Below are 19340 nucleotides of genomic sequence, written 5' to 3'. Positions count from 1 at the left end.
GTGGCCTACTATTTGGACAAGGATAGTTCCTCCTCACTGTTCTTTTTCAGAGTTTTCTGGCTCTTATTTCGTTTCTCCATATGAATTTTTGAATTAACCTGTCTAGATGCAGAAATAAAACCTGCTGGTATTTTTGTTTCAATCTTTCTAAGAACTTTGTTAGCTTTCCATTTGTTTGTCGGCTTCTGTGACCTAAAGTTAGAGGTCTTAACATTTTCTTCAGGTACTCTTATACGTTTCTTAAGCTTCTTTCTAGATAAAGGAAATCTCTTCTTTCAGCACATACTCTATCTGGGTGTTGCTGGAACATGTGAAGGCTATTACTCTCTGTGTATTACTTTTGTATTCTGCTAGCTAATTAAATTTTTCTTGTTTGCAATAGTTTTTCAGTTGATTCTTGTGGGTTTTCTAGGTATACAATCATGCTGTCTATAAAAAAAAGACAATTTTATTACCTCATTTCTAATCTTTACATCCTCAATTTCTTTTCACTGTTGAATTATGTTGACTGGTATCCTTGGTCCAATGTTAATAATATTTGTGATGAGAGCATTTTTATGTTGTTCTCAATTTTAGGAGAGTACCACTAGTTTCCCCACTAAATACCATGCTAATTTTTGGACTAAGGTAAATTTATTTTTATCATACTTAAAAGGAAAATGATATGTATTCCTGAGTTTTTGTTAAATGCTTTTCTACCATCTATAGAAAATTTACATGGTTTTTCTTCTTGTATCTATTAAGTTGAGGTACAGTAATAGCTTTTTAAATATCAAGCCATTCTTATATTCCTGAAATAAACCCCATGTGACTAATTACCTTTTTAAAAAATTTAAAACATGTTTTTTCATTTAGATATAACCAATGGTCAATTACTCTTCTAATGCACTCTGCTGGATTATATTTGCTAACATCTGTATTTTCTCCTCCAATATCTTATTTAGGACTCATTCATTGTTATTTATAAATAAGACTGATCTATACTTTCAATGGGGTTCCTAGGTGGTGCTAGTGGTAAAGAACCCGCTTGCCAATGCAGGAGACTCGAGATAGGTGGATTCAATCTCTGGGTTGGGAAGATCCCCTGGAGAAGGAAATGGCAACCTGCTCCAGTATTCTTGCCAGGGAAATCCCATGGACACAGGAGCCTGGCGGGCTACAGTCCTTGGGGTTGCAAAGAGTTGGACATGACTCAGTGTGTGCGCGTGCACACATACACATACACATTCAATATTTATCAAGCGCTCATATCAAAGTTCTGCTCATTTTATTGCTTTTAAAGAAGACATTGTTGAAAAAAACTCTTCCGGGGAGTGAGTTTGTTCAGATATTTCTTCTAGGGTTAGTTTAATAAATTAAATTTTCTTAGAAAATCAATCCATTTCAAGTCCAAGTTCAAATTTATCTGAAAGAGTTGAGCAAAATTATCTATTATTATTTAACATTCTATGATAAGAAATTTTACATTCTACGATGAGAAAAAGAAAATAGAACTTTGATAATCTGTAATTTTTTAGTTGCAGGATATAAATTTTCCACGGAGTCAGATCAAATTTCAAGTGATTTAAAATGTGTAAGAATATAAAATTTAAATAGTTTCCTAAAAATCATCTAAAGGGAAACGAATTTTTTAAAAAAATGAACCTATTTTTATATTGCCAAATCTATCATTCTTTTAAAATGTTTCACCATTTTATTCCAGATAGTAAAAACTATCTATTGAACAATTACAAACACTGAAGAATTAATAAAGGTATATTATCATTTAGTCATTGTGTTAGAATATGGATTCAATTACATATGACTTCTTGTTCTACCTTAATAGTTAAAAAGAAAAAACTCTAAAAGCATAAAAACTTTCACTTTCTAGATGTCTCCTTTTATGTCATAAGAATGAAAGAATTACTCATCAGTTTCCTCTGTTGAATGCAAATACTAAAACAACAAGATTCTGTAAAGTGATTATCCTTCAATTAAAAAAAATAGGATAGGACAGGGCCTGAGTTTGCTAGAATGAGATAGGACAGGGCCTGAGTTTGCTGGAAATAAATTTTATTTGATAATGTACAGAAATACTGACCATAAGAAGAAATAGGTATGTGTTTACATACATATAATTTTATTTTATTTTTTTTTTTTTTTTTCTTCTTTTTCCACTGTGCAACCCGCTTCAGTGCCTGCAGCCTACTGGCAGAGGCCAGGCAATGGTTCGGGGTCGCGTTTGCTCTGGCATGGGACACTATGAGAGGCTACATACATATAATTTTAAATCAACTATTAAAAAATGTTGAGCAACAACAAAAATAAGACTATTCTTATAGAATGTAAGTAAGTGCTCCTTTTATATATAACCGAAACTTAAGCAAACTTTAAGATAAGTTACCCTGTATCATTAGCCTGATTAGTTCATGAAAATTTTATTTACTTGATATGTATTTATCAACTATTTACTGTTGGTGAGTGCTATGACTGAAATAAAGGTAACGTTGGATTTGGTCTTTTTATTAGTACTCCAGCTGTTGATTTTTTATGGTCAACCTTTTGTTGTGTAAAAAATTTTCTTTTACACATCTATGTAGTCTGTATCAGACTGTCCAAGAAAAAACTAATATGAATGTTGGAAACACAACTGCATATGAATGAAAGAATTTTGGTCTGATCAGCTGAACTAACCAGCACTCCTGAGCATTGAGAATACTGTGTACAAAGTTTTTCTTCTGAGGAAATCACTGCTGTCTCACTAAGACAATTCACTCATGTTAATTTATTATAATATAAAATCATCTGGTAACTGTCATTATTTTTGAAGTCATAGTAATAATCATCATTAGCTTCAAGGTAAAAAAATCAGTAAGTGCTTAGAGAAGATATTGATGTCTTTTATCGAAATCTTAACTGTACGGGTTTCTTTCACATCCTAAATCAGAATAATTACATTGTTCTTCTCTCAATAATTTTAAATACATATTTTTATATACATGGCAATTCCAAGGAAAAGGAAAAAAACTGAGACAATACAATTAAACAAAAATGGTCATGAAAGTAGGCATGGGTTAATAAAATATTCTTAACTTCTAGAATATTTGTTTTAAATATAGTAGCTTCTTTCTGTGCAACTAGGTCAGGAGGGTAGCCTTTTGAAAGTAATTATGTATATTAATTTTTAGCCAAGTGACATTTTCACTTTCAATATAGTAATGAGTTACTTATTTAATTAATTTTATTAGCAAATCTAAAGTGTGCACACTGCTTTGGGCACTTTTCTTATACAGGATTTAAATTTGGGCTTAAAGGAGTTGCTTGGGGCCTGATTTGAACCTTAAGACTAAGCAGTATGCTCCAAAATAAGCTTTGTAACATCTCTATGTAAGGTAGCACTTGATCATTTACACATACACAGAACTCTCTCAGGATCAAGAACTCCGGCATCTCTGATGTGAACAAGGGCCATCGAATCCTTACCTTTGTTTTTAACATTCACTATGATTGTAAAATTTAGTAATATAAATCAACATTTATGTTGATTAACAAAGAATGTAGAATACAATCTCCTAGAATCACTCTGAAAGACAAGATTTTTATGCTTACAGTATTTTTCCTTTGGATTCACAATCAAATTAAGGTTCTAACCGCAAAGCAAGTACAATCCTCTTTAACTTACCTTAGCACACTGCATATGATTGCATCCCTCATTCTTCTGTATCGGAGACTTACAATTAGCACAAGGCTTGGAATTAGTTAACAACCAGAGACAATTGGCAGCATCCTCATAAGCTTCACTGACTCCCACGACTTTGGGGTATTAAGCACAAATACAAAAATAAACAATTTAGTGTACAACTTCAGATGGAAAAACACTCAAAGTTTTCTTTGCAGGTTGCCTCTCAATTTTAAATATATATACTTATTTTCCTATCAGAGACTCCTATCAGAGTCTATGGCAAAGTTTTTAATCCATGATTATTTAAGATAAACTAAAAATGAATCCAACGATATGTCTAGAACTAAACTCATCATTTCCCCCAAATCTTCTCCTTTCCCTATCCCCTGCCCTGGTAAATGATTATCTACCCAGAATCAATCTAGGAAGAACATGATCTTGGACATCTTCCTCTTTGCCTCATCTGCTGTATCCCATGGGTTCTATCTCTTACTCTCTCATATCCATCTCCTCTCCATTTCCAGGTAGGATCCTCCAAACCTTTTGCCTAGACAATTAAAACAGAGAAACCAACTTATCTCCCCAGATCCTTCTCCCTCGTCCCCTAAACCCACACTATATTGCCTCTGTAAGATGATCTTTTAAAAATACAAACCTTTAAATCTTTTAGTTGTTCCTCACTGACTACAAGATTAATCACATTTCTTTAGCAAAGAACACAACGGCCTTCATGATTTGGCCACTGACTGACTACCTGGCGAGGTCCTCCCACCTGCTATCCCGACACCAACCTTATCCTCTTCACCATCTTATAAACCATTTATTCTACTTTAATATGAGATCTGCAAGCTTAAAGAATGCCAGGGTTTTTAAGGACTCTAAATTTTACATTTTATATTCTATAAATCCCTACCACCACCTATGGAGAGATTTAGGGGCTGGAGAGAGTGGCACATGCGTAATTTAAAATTTATTTTTTCCTGCAAGATTGTCAGTACTCAAGTTTGGTTTCTAATTTCAAGTACAAAGGTAAGTTCTACCTTTTCTTCACTGAAAGAGATTTTGAAAATCACTGTGAAATCCTTGAGTGGTCCATTCTGTTAAGGCCCTCATTATATGCAGATTGTCTAGAAAGGGTGGGGTAAGAGGTGAGCCCTACAGATGAAAGCAGGGGAGAAATCAGACTCTAAGTTTTGAAGTCTAAAAGAAAAAGTCACTCAACTCCCAGATTCAAATCCCTGAAGAGGGAAGGGGACAAAGGTCTGTGCGGGCTGACCCTTGGGAAGTAGTTCTGCATGTGAACTGGAGGCGCTGAGCACCAGCAGGAGCCCTCTGATGGAGTCCAGCAGTGGAGGGGGATGGTGTCTTGCCACACGGAGCCCTTAGTATCTACCTACTTAAGTTGGTGTCAACAACAGAACAGCAGCTACTGCTCGACTGTAAAGCGCTGCTATTCCACATAGCAGAGAAACAACTGCAGCAATGAACTGCTGACTCCACTCCATTTCTAAACCCACGTGGTAAGATGGTTTCATTAGGGTGCTGGTGCAGAGAATTCTTTGAAAATTTCGTGGAAAACAGGAGTTTCAGAAGGAACTTACTACCCTTACCCTTAGTGGCTGCTAATCAACTCTGGAGGTAACGCTGTTTACCAAGGGTACTGCTATAAAACCTAATTTCTAAGTACAATGTCTGATTTCTGTTTAAAAGTACTGGCCTTTCTCCTCCCTTTAGCAAACCATTATTTTTAGCTCAGAGGCTCCAACATATTCTTATGACCTTTATTGTCCATTGTTACAATAAATAAAGCACAAAGGCATTTAAACAAAGCAGCTGTGTGGCCTGCAACATAACAGTTTTATTCTCGCACCCTTGGAGAAAGAATGCTAGTTTCTGATTGCATTCTAGGGGATTACATGAAGTAAATGGTGTTCAGAAAATAATCGACTATCAGAACAACAAATCCTTGTGCTGGAAAAAAATGCCTTCACTACCAGTGCTCTGAACATGCTCATGTCAGACATCTGCCCTTTGTATATCTTTTCTCAGTATCTCCAACATGAAGATCCCTTCAATCTACCTGGTGAGCCCTCTTCACCCCTTCAGACTTCCAAACTCTTCTTTCAGCTGCATGTCTAATATAGCTTGATCTTCTTTCCTTAGTAGTCTAGTCTCTTTGTAAGAAAAATTGACTTCATTTAATCAAGTATTACAGTATAACAATATATTAATATAATCAACATCCATAAGTGAAAACTAAGTTGCTTTTAAGACTTTATTGTGAAAAAAAAAGACAATTCTTAAAAAACTATTTGAACTTCATTTAATAACTATTATTATGAAAACACACTGGTGTTAAATTTTTATAAATTATCATTTCACAGAAAATATAATCATTCCTGTTTTTTGCTCTGATTAGCTACAAAAGAGGTAGGTTTGGTACTGAAAAACGGTGTTTCAAATTTATATGGGATTAATTATTTCTTTTCTTTTTTTTTTTTTTCTTCTTTTCTTCGAATTAATTATTTCAATTGAGCTCAGTATATTTTCTAGTATTTCTCTCATCAATTAGACTCTGTCACTCCTTTTAGGTCTCATAATTCAAAAAGACTGGAAAACCAGGGATAAGGGAGAAAACAATCTCATGAATCTACCAGTTCTGTTGAAAATTCTTATGCCATATATATGTGACCCTGACCTAAGCTAATATGTAAACCCAATACAGCAGGGAATCAAACTTTTCCTTTTTAGAGTATTATTTTTGTATTAGTATATTTAACGATGATGTTCTACTTACGTATTACAATTGGCCTATTATTGTTTGCTTTAAGTCTTACCATAAATTTCATACACTTCAAAGTGGCTATTAAGAGTTTACTGGTCACCACCAGCTTTCACTGTGGTGGGTGTGCATCAGGACAGTGAGAAAGTTCTCTCAGCAAGAGGGAATTTTCTCATCTAGGAGAGAGGTAGGGAAGGCTTCATAAAAATACTTGATGCCTAAGCCATATCTTGAAAGGTGATGGATGTTCCTCACACAGATGGAACAGGAAGGGCATTCTAGGCTCATGTGCAGTAGGGCTGTGAAACAGCACGGCATAGCCAAGACTGCACGTGCAGGGGTGGGGCTGTGTGTAACGCTGGGAATTTTCTCTGCAGTCTTGCTGTTGGCTCCCTCTACAGTAGACCACTTGTGGGTGTCCTGGGTCTCTTGCTTCCTATCCAATTTTCTAAAGTTCCTCCATCTTTCTGAAATAAGATACCATTTGGGACTCTTTGAGGGTGATCTTCAGTTTTTAACTTGAGGTCTCCCTGTCTCTGGGCACCAGAGATAGCCATGTATACACCGTGTACACCATTTTCTAATTCTATTTGTCTTCTTTCTTCATTATCAAGATCTTTATCTTATGCAAGGATATTCTGTCACAATTCCACCAAGAGTCCCTAACTCATCATCCACACTTGCACCTGACTGATTTTTCTAAGCAAACATCTTCAGTTATCATCCACACTTGCACCAAAAAGGAGTTTTGAGAAAGGAAATGATAACTGAAGATGTTTGCTTAGAAGAATCAGTCAGGTGCAAGTGTGGATGAAGAATTAGAAAATGGTTAATTCTGTTAATAGGATAAATTCAGACAACTGGGCAAGAACTCTTTCAATCTGGCAATACCTATCTTTCCAGCCTCATCTTTTGCAAATTTCTCCCATGGACCTTAATTTTAATCTCTACAGAATGTATAAAGACATGCAGGTAGGTGGGCAATAGCAAGCCATCTCTAATGGAAATATAGATGTTTCCAGGTGTTAGAAGCAGGAAAAGGAAAGCAAAATCCAATCATCTTACCATATTTAAATGTGTTGGAGGGTAATGGTAGTAATATCTCTATGGAACTCTCATATACAGACATACTACACACAGATGGAGAACAGGGAAAATGGATGGGTAACTGGAGAGCAATGACACAGTCTACCTGGTATTCAGAAGAGAGATACGATGAACCAGGGGACCAAGAACAATCTATACAAGCCTTTCTGATTTGGGAAGCAGATGTTCAGAAGATATTTGACTGAATTATGAATGTTCAGGAAAGAAATGATTAATCAGATATCACTATAAAATATCCTAAGACTATCCAGTTGCCTTTGTTCCTGTTTAAAGGACATGTGTTTTCTCATCATGTGAAAGAGATCACCCTCATGGTCTATTAATAAACTGCTATTCTAGTCTACCTAAGTTGTCTCTTTTCCATGGGTCTGAATAATCCGCAGTCAGTGCACAATATCATCTTGTGAATATAGAATGTTGAGAACCATTTTTCAGGCAATGGTATATTGTCCAATATAACAGTAATACAGGCCTGAGGAACTCAAGGCTGCCAGCCAGTCTCTTCCAGTACTGCTTTAGTTGCTGACAGATATGCCTCTGCAGTATGCTAACATTCAATTCATATCTTGCTGCTGTCAGGAGGATTCCTTAACATCCTCTGTCCCCAACCTAGTTAGTTGTTATTGTACTCTCATCTAACCTAACTATGTTAGCTACCATATGATGCTATAATATCTGGCTGCTTCCCTACTAGCCTCTGTACTCCCTGGAGACTGATGTCATCTGTATTGTGTGCTTTGCTCATAATAAGTGTAGATGAACCACGTGAATTCTTAATCCTGATTTGCAATACCTCAAACGCCAATATTTAAAAAGTAAAAAAACTCCAAATTAGTTTTAATTTATATTAATTTAAAAGAAAACAGCTGTCATAAAATACGTCAGGGGGTAAAAAATTACGGCAAAGCAGATATATTTACCTGTCAAACATAGGAACTGCTATTAGGAAGGCTAATTCAAACCTATTCTATTTGCCCTGTGTCACTCAATCCAATCTGTTAGCTTCCTATCTGTGCAATGGCATAACTAGCATCAGTCTCACAGCATTTCTGTGAGGATGAACAGAGATATTATACTTAGAGACATCTCATTATAAACTAGTTAAACAGACACTGCATTTACTATAAGTAAATCTACAGAACCACATAATACCAAGAAATTGACTGGCCTTACCCTCTACTGGAAGCTTCCTCTCAGTATAGACCATGCATTTCTTTTCATGAAGTCTAGAAAAGCTGGTGAGCTCACTCCAAGATAAAAGGGAAGGACTACAGGAGCAGAACTTAGTGTGAGCTTGTCTACCTTGGAGTCCTAATAAGTCCGTCAGAAACAAGGAACCCGTCTATGCTTCCCCCTGAGCTCTCCAAAATGATACTGGCTAGAGGGCTTAAAAGGGGAGCTCTGCATTAACAAACTTGAAAACTTTAGAAATGAAGACTAAGAAACAGGACCACGTTATCTTTGGAATGCTATTAGAAAATATGTAGCTATCTAAAATTCCCCTTACGTTCTTCCGGTTTCATTTCAGTTATTTTTTGTAGCCAGTTTTTCCACGTTTGGCAGTCACAAGGCTCATGGGCTTCACCAAGGCACTCCCTGAAGAGGAAAACATGGAAAAGGCAATTTAAAAACATCCTTCATCAACATCAAGGTAAAAGAGCAGGTACTGTTTTGAATGTAAAGTTGAGAACACTGAGGCACAGCGGCCACTGAGAGACGAAGCATTTCAGTAGAGGAATGCGAGCATGACTCGACAGCTCGGCAGCACTAGGTCAGAGTTTTCCTTCAGCAGTGCATCTATTCACACATTTTAAAAAGCCCTAAACAGATTAACTAATATTTATAATTTAGTCCTTCAGCTTCCCAGGTGGTGCTAGACGTAAAGAATCTTCCTGCCAACACAGGAGACATAGGAGACATAGGTTTGATCCCTGGGTGGGGAAGACACCCTGGAGAAGGAAATGACAACCTACTCCAGTATTCTTGCCTTCTAAAAGCTGGTGTGGGTTGTCATTTCCTTCTCCAGGGTATTTTCCTCATCCAGGGATCAAACCTGCATCTCCTGTCACAAAGAGTTGGACACGCCTGAAGTGACTTAGCACGCAGGCAGGCCTTAAGAGCGGTAAAGATATTTTTATCATTTAGGTTCTGTCTCACTAACAGTTTAAATTTTTGCAATTCAAAGTGTGTTTCCCTGGGGAACAGCACTGTCATTACTTGGGAGCTTGTTTATGTGCAGAGGAGCAGATCCCATAAAACATACTGATTAGAATCTGCCTTTTCTCAAAATCTCCACATGACCCTTCTGCATTTTAAAGTTTGGGAAGTACTATTTTACATCACACTCTTGTCACTACTTGTACCTCTGAATCCCCAAGTAACAGCAAGGGCAATCTAATTTACTTTCAAGTCTTTGACAAATCCTAATTTTCTGTTCTATTGGCATTTGGCAAATTTTGACTTAAATAATAAAAACCATATCAATTTATTATTTGTAACTTAATTATATATTCTTTCTATAGGCAGGCATATAAAAGTCAAACATTAAAAATGACATAGAACCATTACAAACTGTTTAATTTATACTGTATAGGACAAATTGTTACAGTTAATAACAAAATATCATTTTTTGGGAAAGAAAAAGGCAATCTATAGGTGCCATCATCACCATTATCATCACCAGTGTCATTTTAAACAAAAATCTTATTTACAGTTTAGCTTTGTTAAGAAGACGGGCCAACTGACAGATAGAGTCTTACAAACTATGAGGTAACATTCCACTGTGTTAAGAATGTATCAATTCTACTTCATACCCATGGCTACTATTTTTGAAAAACAAGACAGAACAAGTGTATGGAAGAATGTGGAAAAACTGGAACCCCTGTGCATTGCTGGCAGGAATGTAAAATGATGTTATGGAAAACACTTTGGTATAGTTCCTCAAAGAGTTTCAACAGGATTGAAAATAAGGACTCAAACTTTTATGCCAGTGCTTATAACATTATTCACAATAGCCAAAAGATGGGAACTACACTGTTCACTGACATATGACTGGATAAACAATGAATATATATATACATTATATATATACACAGTGAAGTATTAGTCATAAAAAGGTGTATCTATACACAATGAAATGTCAGTCATAAAAAAGAATGAGCTTGTGATACATGCTATAACATGGAAAGAATCTTGAAGACATGTTAAGTGAAATAAACCAGATACAAAAGGATAAATATTGTATGACTCCACTAGAATAGGGACATTCATAGAGACATAAAGTAGAATGATGGTCACCAGCAGATGGGGTGGGGAGGCAGGATGGGGCGTTACCGCTTAATGGTTACAGAGATTTTGTTTGGGATGATAAAAATGTTCTAAAACGGATGGGATGACAGTTTCACAACACTGAATGTACTTAATGCCATCAAATTGTATACCTAAAAAAATCACTATGTACTCCTTGAAAGAATAATTTTCTTAAATTTCTGATTATTACCATATTTGGGGAATCTTTTCCAAAACTGGTTTTATGTAATTTAGCTATAATTTAACAGCCTTTAAAAAAAATATTGGGTTGATTAAAAGTGGAGGTAGATGTATTCAGTATATATTTTAGCACATACTAAAATCAACTCTGCTTTCCAGAAATGTAAGGGATATCTGTTGTAACTGTTCATTTTAATTTGACACATATATTAGAGTAAGAAATACACCACAGATCTAAGAACAGTATTTCCATGTGTTGTCTGAAAATGGAATACAGAATCTATATTTCTCATGAATCATCAAAAAAACCCCAAATGAACATAAAAAACCAAAGTGCAGAAATTTTACATATCTGCAATATCTAAAACAAAACAAACGAAGTCAGTAAAATACATTATTCTCAATAAGTTTAGGATTTCCCTCCTCCCCCGGAAACTAAATAGCATATTCAATATTTTTTTCCTAGTAGAATCAGGATCAGTATGACTGACTGTGCTGTCAGCACATTTTCTGACAGAAAAAAGAAAAATAATAATGGAGGAAGGCGTCCTTTGCTTTCAAATAGAGTCTGAAAAAAATGAATGCCATGTCTTCAAAAGGCCGTGCTTGCTTACTAGTGGGCTTGGCTCACGGAGGCCATTCTGCATTAGAGAGCAGTATCAGTTTTTCTTTTCTAAAACCTCACAGGAGGGCACAGGTGCTTCCTCAATCGCTAGCCTAATCAGTATGATCATGTCTGAGTGTTACAGCCCATTGGCACAGTTTCCACCACTTTCCAATGCAATGCTAATGGGTATAAAATGCAATGGGTATAAAAAGAAGCACATGAATAAACGAGGAGCTAGAGCAGAAACCACGACTGAGAAAGTGTTGCCACTGAATACCACCAAGATTCTCTGAAAACTAAGACGTAAGAGAAAACAAGCCTGAACTTCTGCAAAGCACCGTAATGACAATGCTATCAGATGTCAGTAGGTGACTGACCATCTAGATCTAGCCATGTGCAGGAAGAGACACTATTCTGATAGGGATAATGAAGATACTGGAAAGTTCTGCAGACGCTGGAAAGTTAAACTCCTGAAGAAAGTGTTAACCAAGACACCAATGACTGGTGGCAAATACTTTGACAAATTGCCATCACACAGGCTATTGGGAGAAAGCATTGTAGGTTCAGTTATCAGGGGCACAGAACTTGTTGGTGAACAAGTTAGAACAGAAGGGCTGTCCTGTGGTGGGAAGGAAAATGCCCGCTCCCACCCTCCCTCCTAACAATGAAGTATTCATTGTGTCCAGGCAGACATATCCTGGGGACAGCTCTCAGCTGATTCTGTCACATTTAGTTCTTAAAAAGAAGAAATTATTATTGGCATTTCTGATGGTTTTTGCAATCATATTTAGCAAGTATTTTTGAACTTTTGGGAGAAAGAAAGAAGCAAACCCTGAATCACATGCTTTTATTTTATAAAGATGTCACTTGCAAAGCTTCCTTTTGCATGAGGCAGATTTTTTGTCTTTGAAACATGAGATAAGGGCAGCAGAATTCTACTTAGAACTTCTTTTTTTCTTAGAATTTCTGACCACAGGCAAAGCTCTGAATACAGTCAGTGAATATGAGTAGGAAGCTATGTAAAAACAAAAAATGCCAATTAATGGTTAGAGAAGTAAAGCAATAGAAAAATCCTAGAAAATACATATATCATACACCTACATATATCATTCTTGTAGCTTAACGAATTTCAAAACTGAAAAGTAAGGTTAAGCCTTGAATTGCTGTGTTAGAAAATGATGATACTATTCGTATCCTACCACCCTACCACCAGAAGGAGTAAATAAGTGTGATCTTAAATCCACATGGCCATCCGCAGACCCCTTAAACTGGGATAAAATTCGAACTAGGGCCTGTGATTTTGGCATACAGTTTCCAATGGAGATTGAGTATATCCAGCCTAATATTTTGGAGTATGAGAAAGAGTAAGCTGACATATTTCTCTAAACATTACACTAGAAATGCACAGCGTCTAGCATCATGTCTGTGTATGCACGTTTTACCATCTCATCTATCTTGGTAGGTTTCTCTACTAGTTTCCATATTTCCAGTTAAGCCACACTTGCTACCTATAGCATACAAAGAGAGGTGGGGAAGAATGTAAGAACATAAAAGCAAATTCTGAGTAAAAACTAATAAAAACTAGACCACAGAAACCAGAGTTTAAGAAGACAACGCCAATCACAGGTTTTTCTTTCCTTTCAAAACTTTATTACCCTCAGATCTCAGGAAATGTTATCGTCTTATCTTCTAAATATTTTACTAATTTGTGTTTTCTATTTTCTAAAAATCTTACTAATCTATGGTTTCTATTTTTGTAGGCTCTTCACCAACCCTCTTAATCAGAGAGCTCAGAAAATGATTTTCTGAAGGACAGTACATAATTAATAACACTCTAGGTGGAGTGAAGGTACTAGAACTTAAGTTTCTCAAGAAAATAACTTCAAATAAGTTCTTTTATTTCCTTATTTTAAATACTCTTACTTTAAATAAAGTAGACTCATATTAATCTAAGGATAATTTATCTACAATTAAGTTTATGTACATTCATTAACTCACTTCCCACTTCTGTTGCTGGATCCTTATCTCTTCTGCTGGGGTAATGAGGTGGAACTAAGGGTCAACCACTGAATGATAAAACATGTAAAATTAAAAATCTGTTATTGCTGTTTAGTCGCTAAGTAGTATCCGACTCTTTTGTGACCCCATGGACTGAAGCCTGCCAGGCTCCTCTGTCCATGGGATTTCCCAAGCAAGAATACTGGGGAGGGTTGCCATTTCCTCCTCCAGGGGACCTCCCTAACCCAGGGATCAAAACCACATCTGATTTGGCAGGCGGGTTCTTTACCACTGAGCCACTTCAGTTTAGTTCAGTCACTTAGTCGTGTCTGACTCTTTGAGATCCCCATGGACTGCAGCACGCCAGGCCTCCCTGTCCATCACCAACTCTGGAGTTTACTCAAACTCATGTCCGTTGAATTGGTGATGCCATCTAACCATCTCATCCTCTTTCGTCCCCTTCTCCTCCTGCCTTCAGTCTTTCCCAGCATAAGGGTCTTTTCAAATGAGTCAGTTCTTCGCATCAGGTGGCCAAAGTATTGGAGTTTCAGCTTCAACATCAGTCCTTCTAATGAATATTCAGGGCTGATTTCCTTTAGGATGGACAGGTTGGATCTCCTTGCAGTCCAAGGGACTCTCAAGAGTCTTCTCCAACACCACAGTTCAAAAGCATCAGTTCTTCGGTGCTCAGCTTTCTTAACAGTCCAACTCTCACATCCATACATGACCATTGGAAAAACCATAGCCTTGACTAGATGGACCTTTGCTGGTAAAGTATAACCTGTCTGCTTTTTAATAAGCTGTGCCACAAGGGAAGCCCAAAAGTAAAAATTAGGCATGTGTTTTTTAAATGTTGTGAAAAACTACCTCATGTGGATACAGGCATGTGGATATACTCTAAATATTTATTCAGTATTTTGTTGCTATTGTACTTGTTGAATCTGATTTAGTTATGAAAGGAGTAAACATTGTTTTTCTTTTATTAATCACTATATTCAAGCAGTTAGCATAGAAGCCTAGCAAACTTTTTCTGTAAAGGATCAGATAGTAAATATTGTGAGTTTTCCAGGCTACATGGTCTCTGCTCCAACTACCCAATACTGTCATAGTCTGAAAGCAGCCACAGAGGATAGGTAAACAAACTGACAGAAGAGGGTATGGCTGTGTTCTAATAATACTTTATTTTAAAAAATTGGTGCAGACGCTACGTTGTTGAGCACCTGACCTAGAATTCAGTGCTATATATAGGTTGGCAGTTCAAGTAATAATTTTAGTTAATGATAATGATGATGAGTGTAAGAAATAGATCTTTCATGGTAGGGACATTTCCCTAACTATGCCTTTTTACCTACCATCTAGCAGTGCTACAATTTGACTTTGGATTCTGATAGGTATACTAAATAAAGATTAGTGTTTTATATCCACCTCAAATATATCCTTGCATATGTGGTAAATCTGGAAATGAGCAAAAAGCATTACAAATACTATTTCTTCCTCTGATCATTAAACAAAAACAAAAGTTATTATAATTGAAACTACTCTGAATAAAGTATAATGCTGATGTTAGACAAACATACAGTCAAGTGACTACACATACTGACTATACTGATTATACTAATTCATTATTGATTTATCATTACTGATTTATCAGTTCATACTTACTAAGTACTTATCAGGCACTAGAAATTATATAAAACACAAGATCCATGAAGTGGTTTCTAACTGGGACTGTGCAACAGAATCACATAAGAGTTTTTTTTTTGGAGCCCCACTCCAAAATCCACTAAATCAGAATTTCACTTGTTGGGGTCTAGAATGAAAATATGGAAAAGGTGTCTTATATTAAACTCTGGGCATCCCTGGTTAAGTATCACTGCTAGACACTTCTACTTTAAGAAAAAATATCAAACTAAATATTTTCTAATCTAAGGTCAATAATTTGGTATTAAAGCTCAAGTTCATGGGCTCTAGCATCAAACATAGATGGGGTCTAATCTCATTTCTACCAGTTCCTAGCTATATAGTCCAGGGCAACCACTCTGCATCTAAATTTCCTTATCTGTAAAATGGGTATAATAACAGCATTCCATTCACAGCACTGTTGGGAGAATTCAATATTTGAAAATTTTGACAAGGTGGCTGGCACACGTCAAGCACCCAGTAAATGTAAACTATCACTACTGTATACATTTTTTAATGAATAATAATGGTATCAAAAATACTACAACTTGAAGGCATGATTCGGAGTATAAAGTCTCTTTAAAAACCGTCAGAAAGGTGACTAGGCTATTCCAACTTGTCCTGTACTGACCAGCAGAAGAGGTGTCCTTTTCCACAGTCCACAGCAGGAGCTCTGAGCAAGGGGAAGCTGAGTGTATCAGACCCAGAGGTGTTTGATCCTTGTTTTGTCAGTCTGACTGCTCTTTCACAGCCTGGAGTAGGACACCATTTAATGGCAGGATTATTTTCAACAAAGGCCTGTTTAAACAGCAATAACAAAACATAAAAAATATTTTAACTCTCAATTCTAACACAGTGTACCCTATGTCAATTTATTTCAAAGTAAAAACAGAATGAAATGAAAAAACAAACAGTAGTCAGTCTCAAGAAACACCTAAAACAGTACTGGAATGTATAAAATAAGAAGGAAAAAATGTGGCAATTACCTTAGTAATAATGTTTAAAATTTATGTATTCTTTAATCTAAGAAGAAAGTAGATTGATGACAGAGTAAAAATGCAACTATTCATACATAAAATGTGTAATTTAAAAATGTTTTCTTACAATATGCCACTTTTCTGATGGAAAATAGTTATAATAAATAGAATCTTATTTGAGTATTAGCTGTATTAGAATAATAAATTTCTATATGGTACTTTAATAATACATAAAAATCAATATTACAAACACAGTTATCATATGATCCAGTAATTCCACTTCTGCATATATACCCCAAATAATTAAAAGCAGAGACTGGAATAGATATTTGTACACCCATATGCATAGGAGCATTATTGCTGCTGCTGCTGCTAAGTCACTTCAGTCGTGTCCGACTCTGTGCGACCCCATAGATGGCAGCCCACCAGGCTCCCCAGTCCCTGGGATTTCTCCAGGCAAGAACACTGGAGTGGGTTGCCATTTCCTTCTCCAATGCATGGAAGGGAAAAGTGAAAGTGAAGTTGCTCAGTCATGTCTGACTCTTAGCGACCCCATGGACTGCAGCCCACCAGGCTCCTCTGTCCATGGGATTCTCCAGGCAAGAGCACTGGAGTGGGGTGCCATTGCCTTCTCCAAGGAGCATTACTAACATCAATCAAAAGGCACAAACAACTCAAATGTCCAGGGATGAAAGTGTGGATAAACAAAATGTGCTACATACATTATTGGAATATTACTCAATCTTAAAAAGAAATTCTGATACATGCTACAATGTGAATAAACCTTGAAGACATTAAGCTAAGTGTAATAAACCAGGCACATAAGGATAAATACTGTATGATTCCACTTATGTGAAATAATATTATATGGATATAATACGGTTTATAAGGATAAACACTGTATGATTCTACTTCTATGATTCCACCAGGCTTCCCTGGGTCAGGAAGATCCCCTGGAGCAGGAAATGGCAACCCACTCCAGCATGCTTGCCTGAGAAATCCCATGGACAGAGGAGCCTGCCAGGCTCCAGCCCATGGGGTTGCAAGAGTCAGACACGACTTAGTGACTAAATCACCACTGACTGCCACCACTTACATAAGATGCCTAGAAACACACAGAGACAGAAAGTGGAACAGTGCTTACTGGTGGCTATGGGAAGGGGAAATGGGGCATTTGTGTTCATGGAAACAGAGTTTCAGTTTGGGATGACGATAAAAATTCTAACCATGAAGGGTAATCATGGTTGCACAATAATGTAAAAGTACTTAATAACAACAAATTGGTCACTTAAATCTGTTTAAACTGGTAAGGTTTATGTGTATTTTGTCACAATAATGAAAAATGTAAAAAAAAAAAAACCAATATTATCATACTTTCTGTGTTAAAGAAACAGTAGGACTTCTTTCTTAAAAGTCAATATATTAGGGTTCAGACTATAAAAAAATCTGAACACTCCTGTTAAATCACACAAAAAAGATTTGCACATAGTAATGAATAACTCCTGAGTAAAAATAAAGAAGATGAAATAAACATTATAATTTATTATATGAAACTATTAAGCAACCTAGATGCCCATCAGCTGATGAATGGATAAGGAAGCTGTGGTACATATACATCATGGAATATTACTCAGCCGTTAAAAAGAATTCATTTGAATCAGTTCTAATGAGATGGATGAAACTGGAGCCCATTATACAGAGTGAAGTAAGCCAGAAAGATAAAGAACATTACAGCATACTAACACATATATATGGAATTTAGAAAGATGGTAATGATAACCCTATATGCAAAATGGAAAAAGAGACACAGAAGTACAGAACAGACTTTTGAACTCTGTGGGAGAAGGTGAGGGTGGGATGTTTCGAAAGAACAGTATGTATATTATCTATGGTGAAACAGATCACCAGCCCAGGTGGGATGCATGAGACAAGTGCTCGGGCCTGGTGCACTGGGAAGACCCAGAGGAATCGGGTGGAAAGGGAGGTGGGAGGGGGGATCGGGATGGGGAATACGTGTAACTCTATGGCTGATTCATATCAATGTATGACAAAACCCACTGAAATGTTGTGAAGTAATTAGCCTCCAACTAATAAAAAAAAAAAAAGAAACTAATACTTGAAATATAAAAAAATCCATAAATTTCCAGGTTGATAATCTTTATTTCTAAATATTTATACTGAGGAGTAAAAATACATCATTTAAAAATTTAAAATAGCTACTATTTAATATGAATTTTTTTTGACCAATTAGTTACAAAAGTTCAACACGCAAATCAATAAATAGTTCTGCATAATAGTTTTATTTTCTGGTAAACTACCATTGCCACTTTCTACTTTTACTTCTATCATGATTATAAAATAATACTTTAGCTTAAAACTTTAATTTAGGCCACTACTCCTTTATTCTGAGAGACAAAAGCCAGAGTCCATTATTTTACTTTCGAAAATAAAACAAAAAATTAAAATTTTTAATATAGGTTTAATAAAATTTAAATTGTGGAGATCACACAGATAATTGGCAACATACCTTAATATCAAACTGTAGGTATCGTTTGTCCATCTCCTTAGAAACTACACTTTCTATTATATCCACAGGCACAAGTTGGAAGCAATCATACGCAGGGCAGAAAATGTTGTGAGCTTCACCTTCTTGAATTTTCAGATTCAAAAACCTAATAAAATTGTCAATTGATAGAAAAAAGGCAAGGATACAATTTATTTGCATATTCTAAGAATTTTTTCCTGATGCTGAATTTTCTGTTAGAGTATAATTAAAATACACCAGTAAACAAAGGGTACAGTATCAACTGTAATACATTAACTCACATAATTCACAAACACTGAACATTTATCATCTGCCCAGCCATTCACTACATATGTATGACTATACATACATCTATGTTTTATACATTTTTTACATTTGTTTGCTCTGTCCTCTTTAAAAGCTTGAAAAATATATTTAAGAGTAAAAATTTAGAAATAAGTGAGTTAGAAAAGTCATATTCTATTCTCAGTATTCTATGCCTTTAAAAAAAGACA

The 19340-nt window shown here is 36.0% G+C and overlaps 1 protein-coding gene and 1 pseudogene across 5 annotated transcripts in view; both read right to left on the bottom strand.

Annotated features, from left to right (window-relative positions):
• ANKIB1 (ankyrin repeat and IBR domain containing 1) overlaps positions 1-19340 on the bottom strand; it is a 150099-nt gene that overhangs the window by 16262 nt on the left and 114497 nt on the right. For all 5 annotated transcript variants that reach the window (XM_043872898.1, XM_043872899.1, XM_043872897.1 and 2 more), the window contains 4 exons: positions 18829-18973; positions 15956-16122; positions 9058-9146; positions 3662-3792 (listed from right to left, as the gene is read on the bottom strand). In XM_043872898.1, the coding sequence (XP_043728833.1) occupies positions 3662-3792; positions 9058-9146; positions 15956-16122; positions 18829-18973 (532 nt within the window). The remainder of the gene's footprint in view (positions 1-3661; positions 3793-9057; positions 9147-15955; positions 16123-18828; positions 18974-19340) is intronic.
• Positions 2155-2275, bottom strand: LOC122674988 (annotated as a pseudogene).

Source organism: Cervus elaphus, chromosome 18 (assembly GCF_910594005.1).
Source record: "Cervus elaphus chromosome 18, mCerEla1.1, whole genome shotgun sequence".
NCBI lineage: Eukaryota > Metazoa > Chordata > Mammalia > Artiodactyla > Cervidae > Cervus > Cervus elaphus.
The sequence above is the reverse complement of the archived record's forward strand: the minus strand, read 5'-3'. Positions and strand labels throughout refer to the sequence as shown.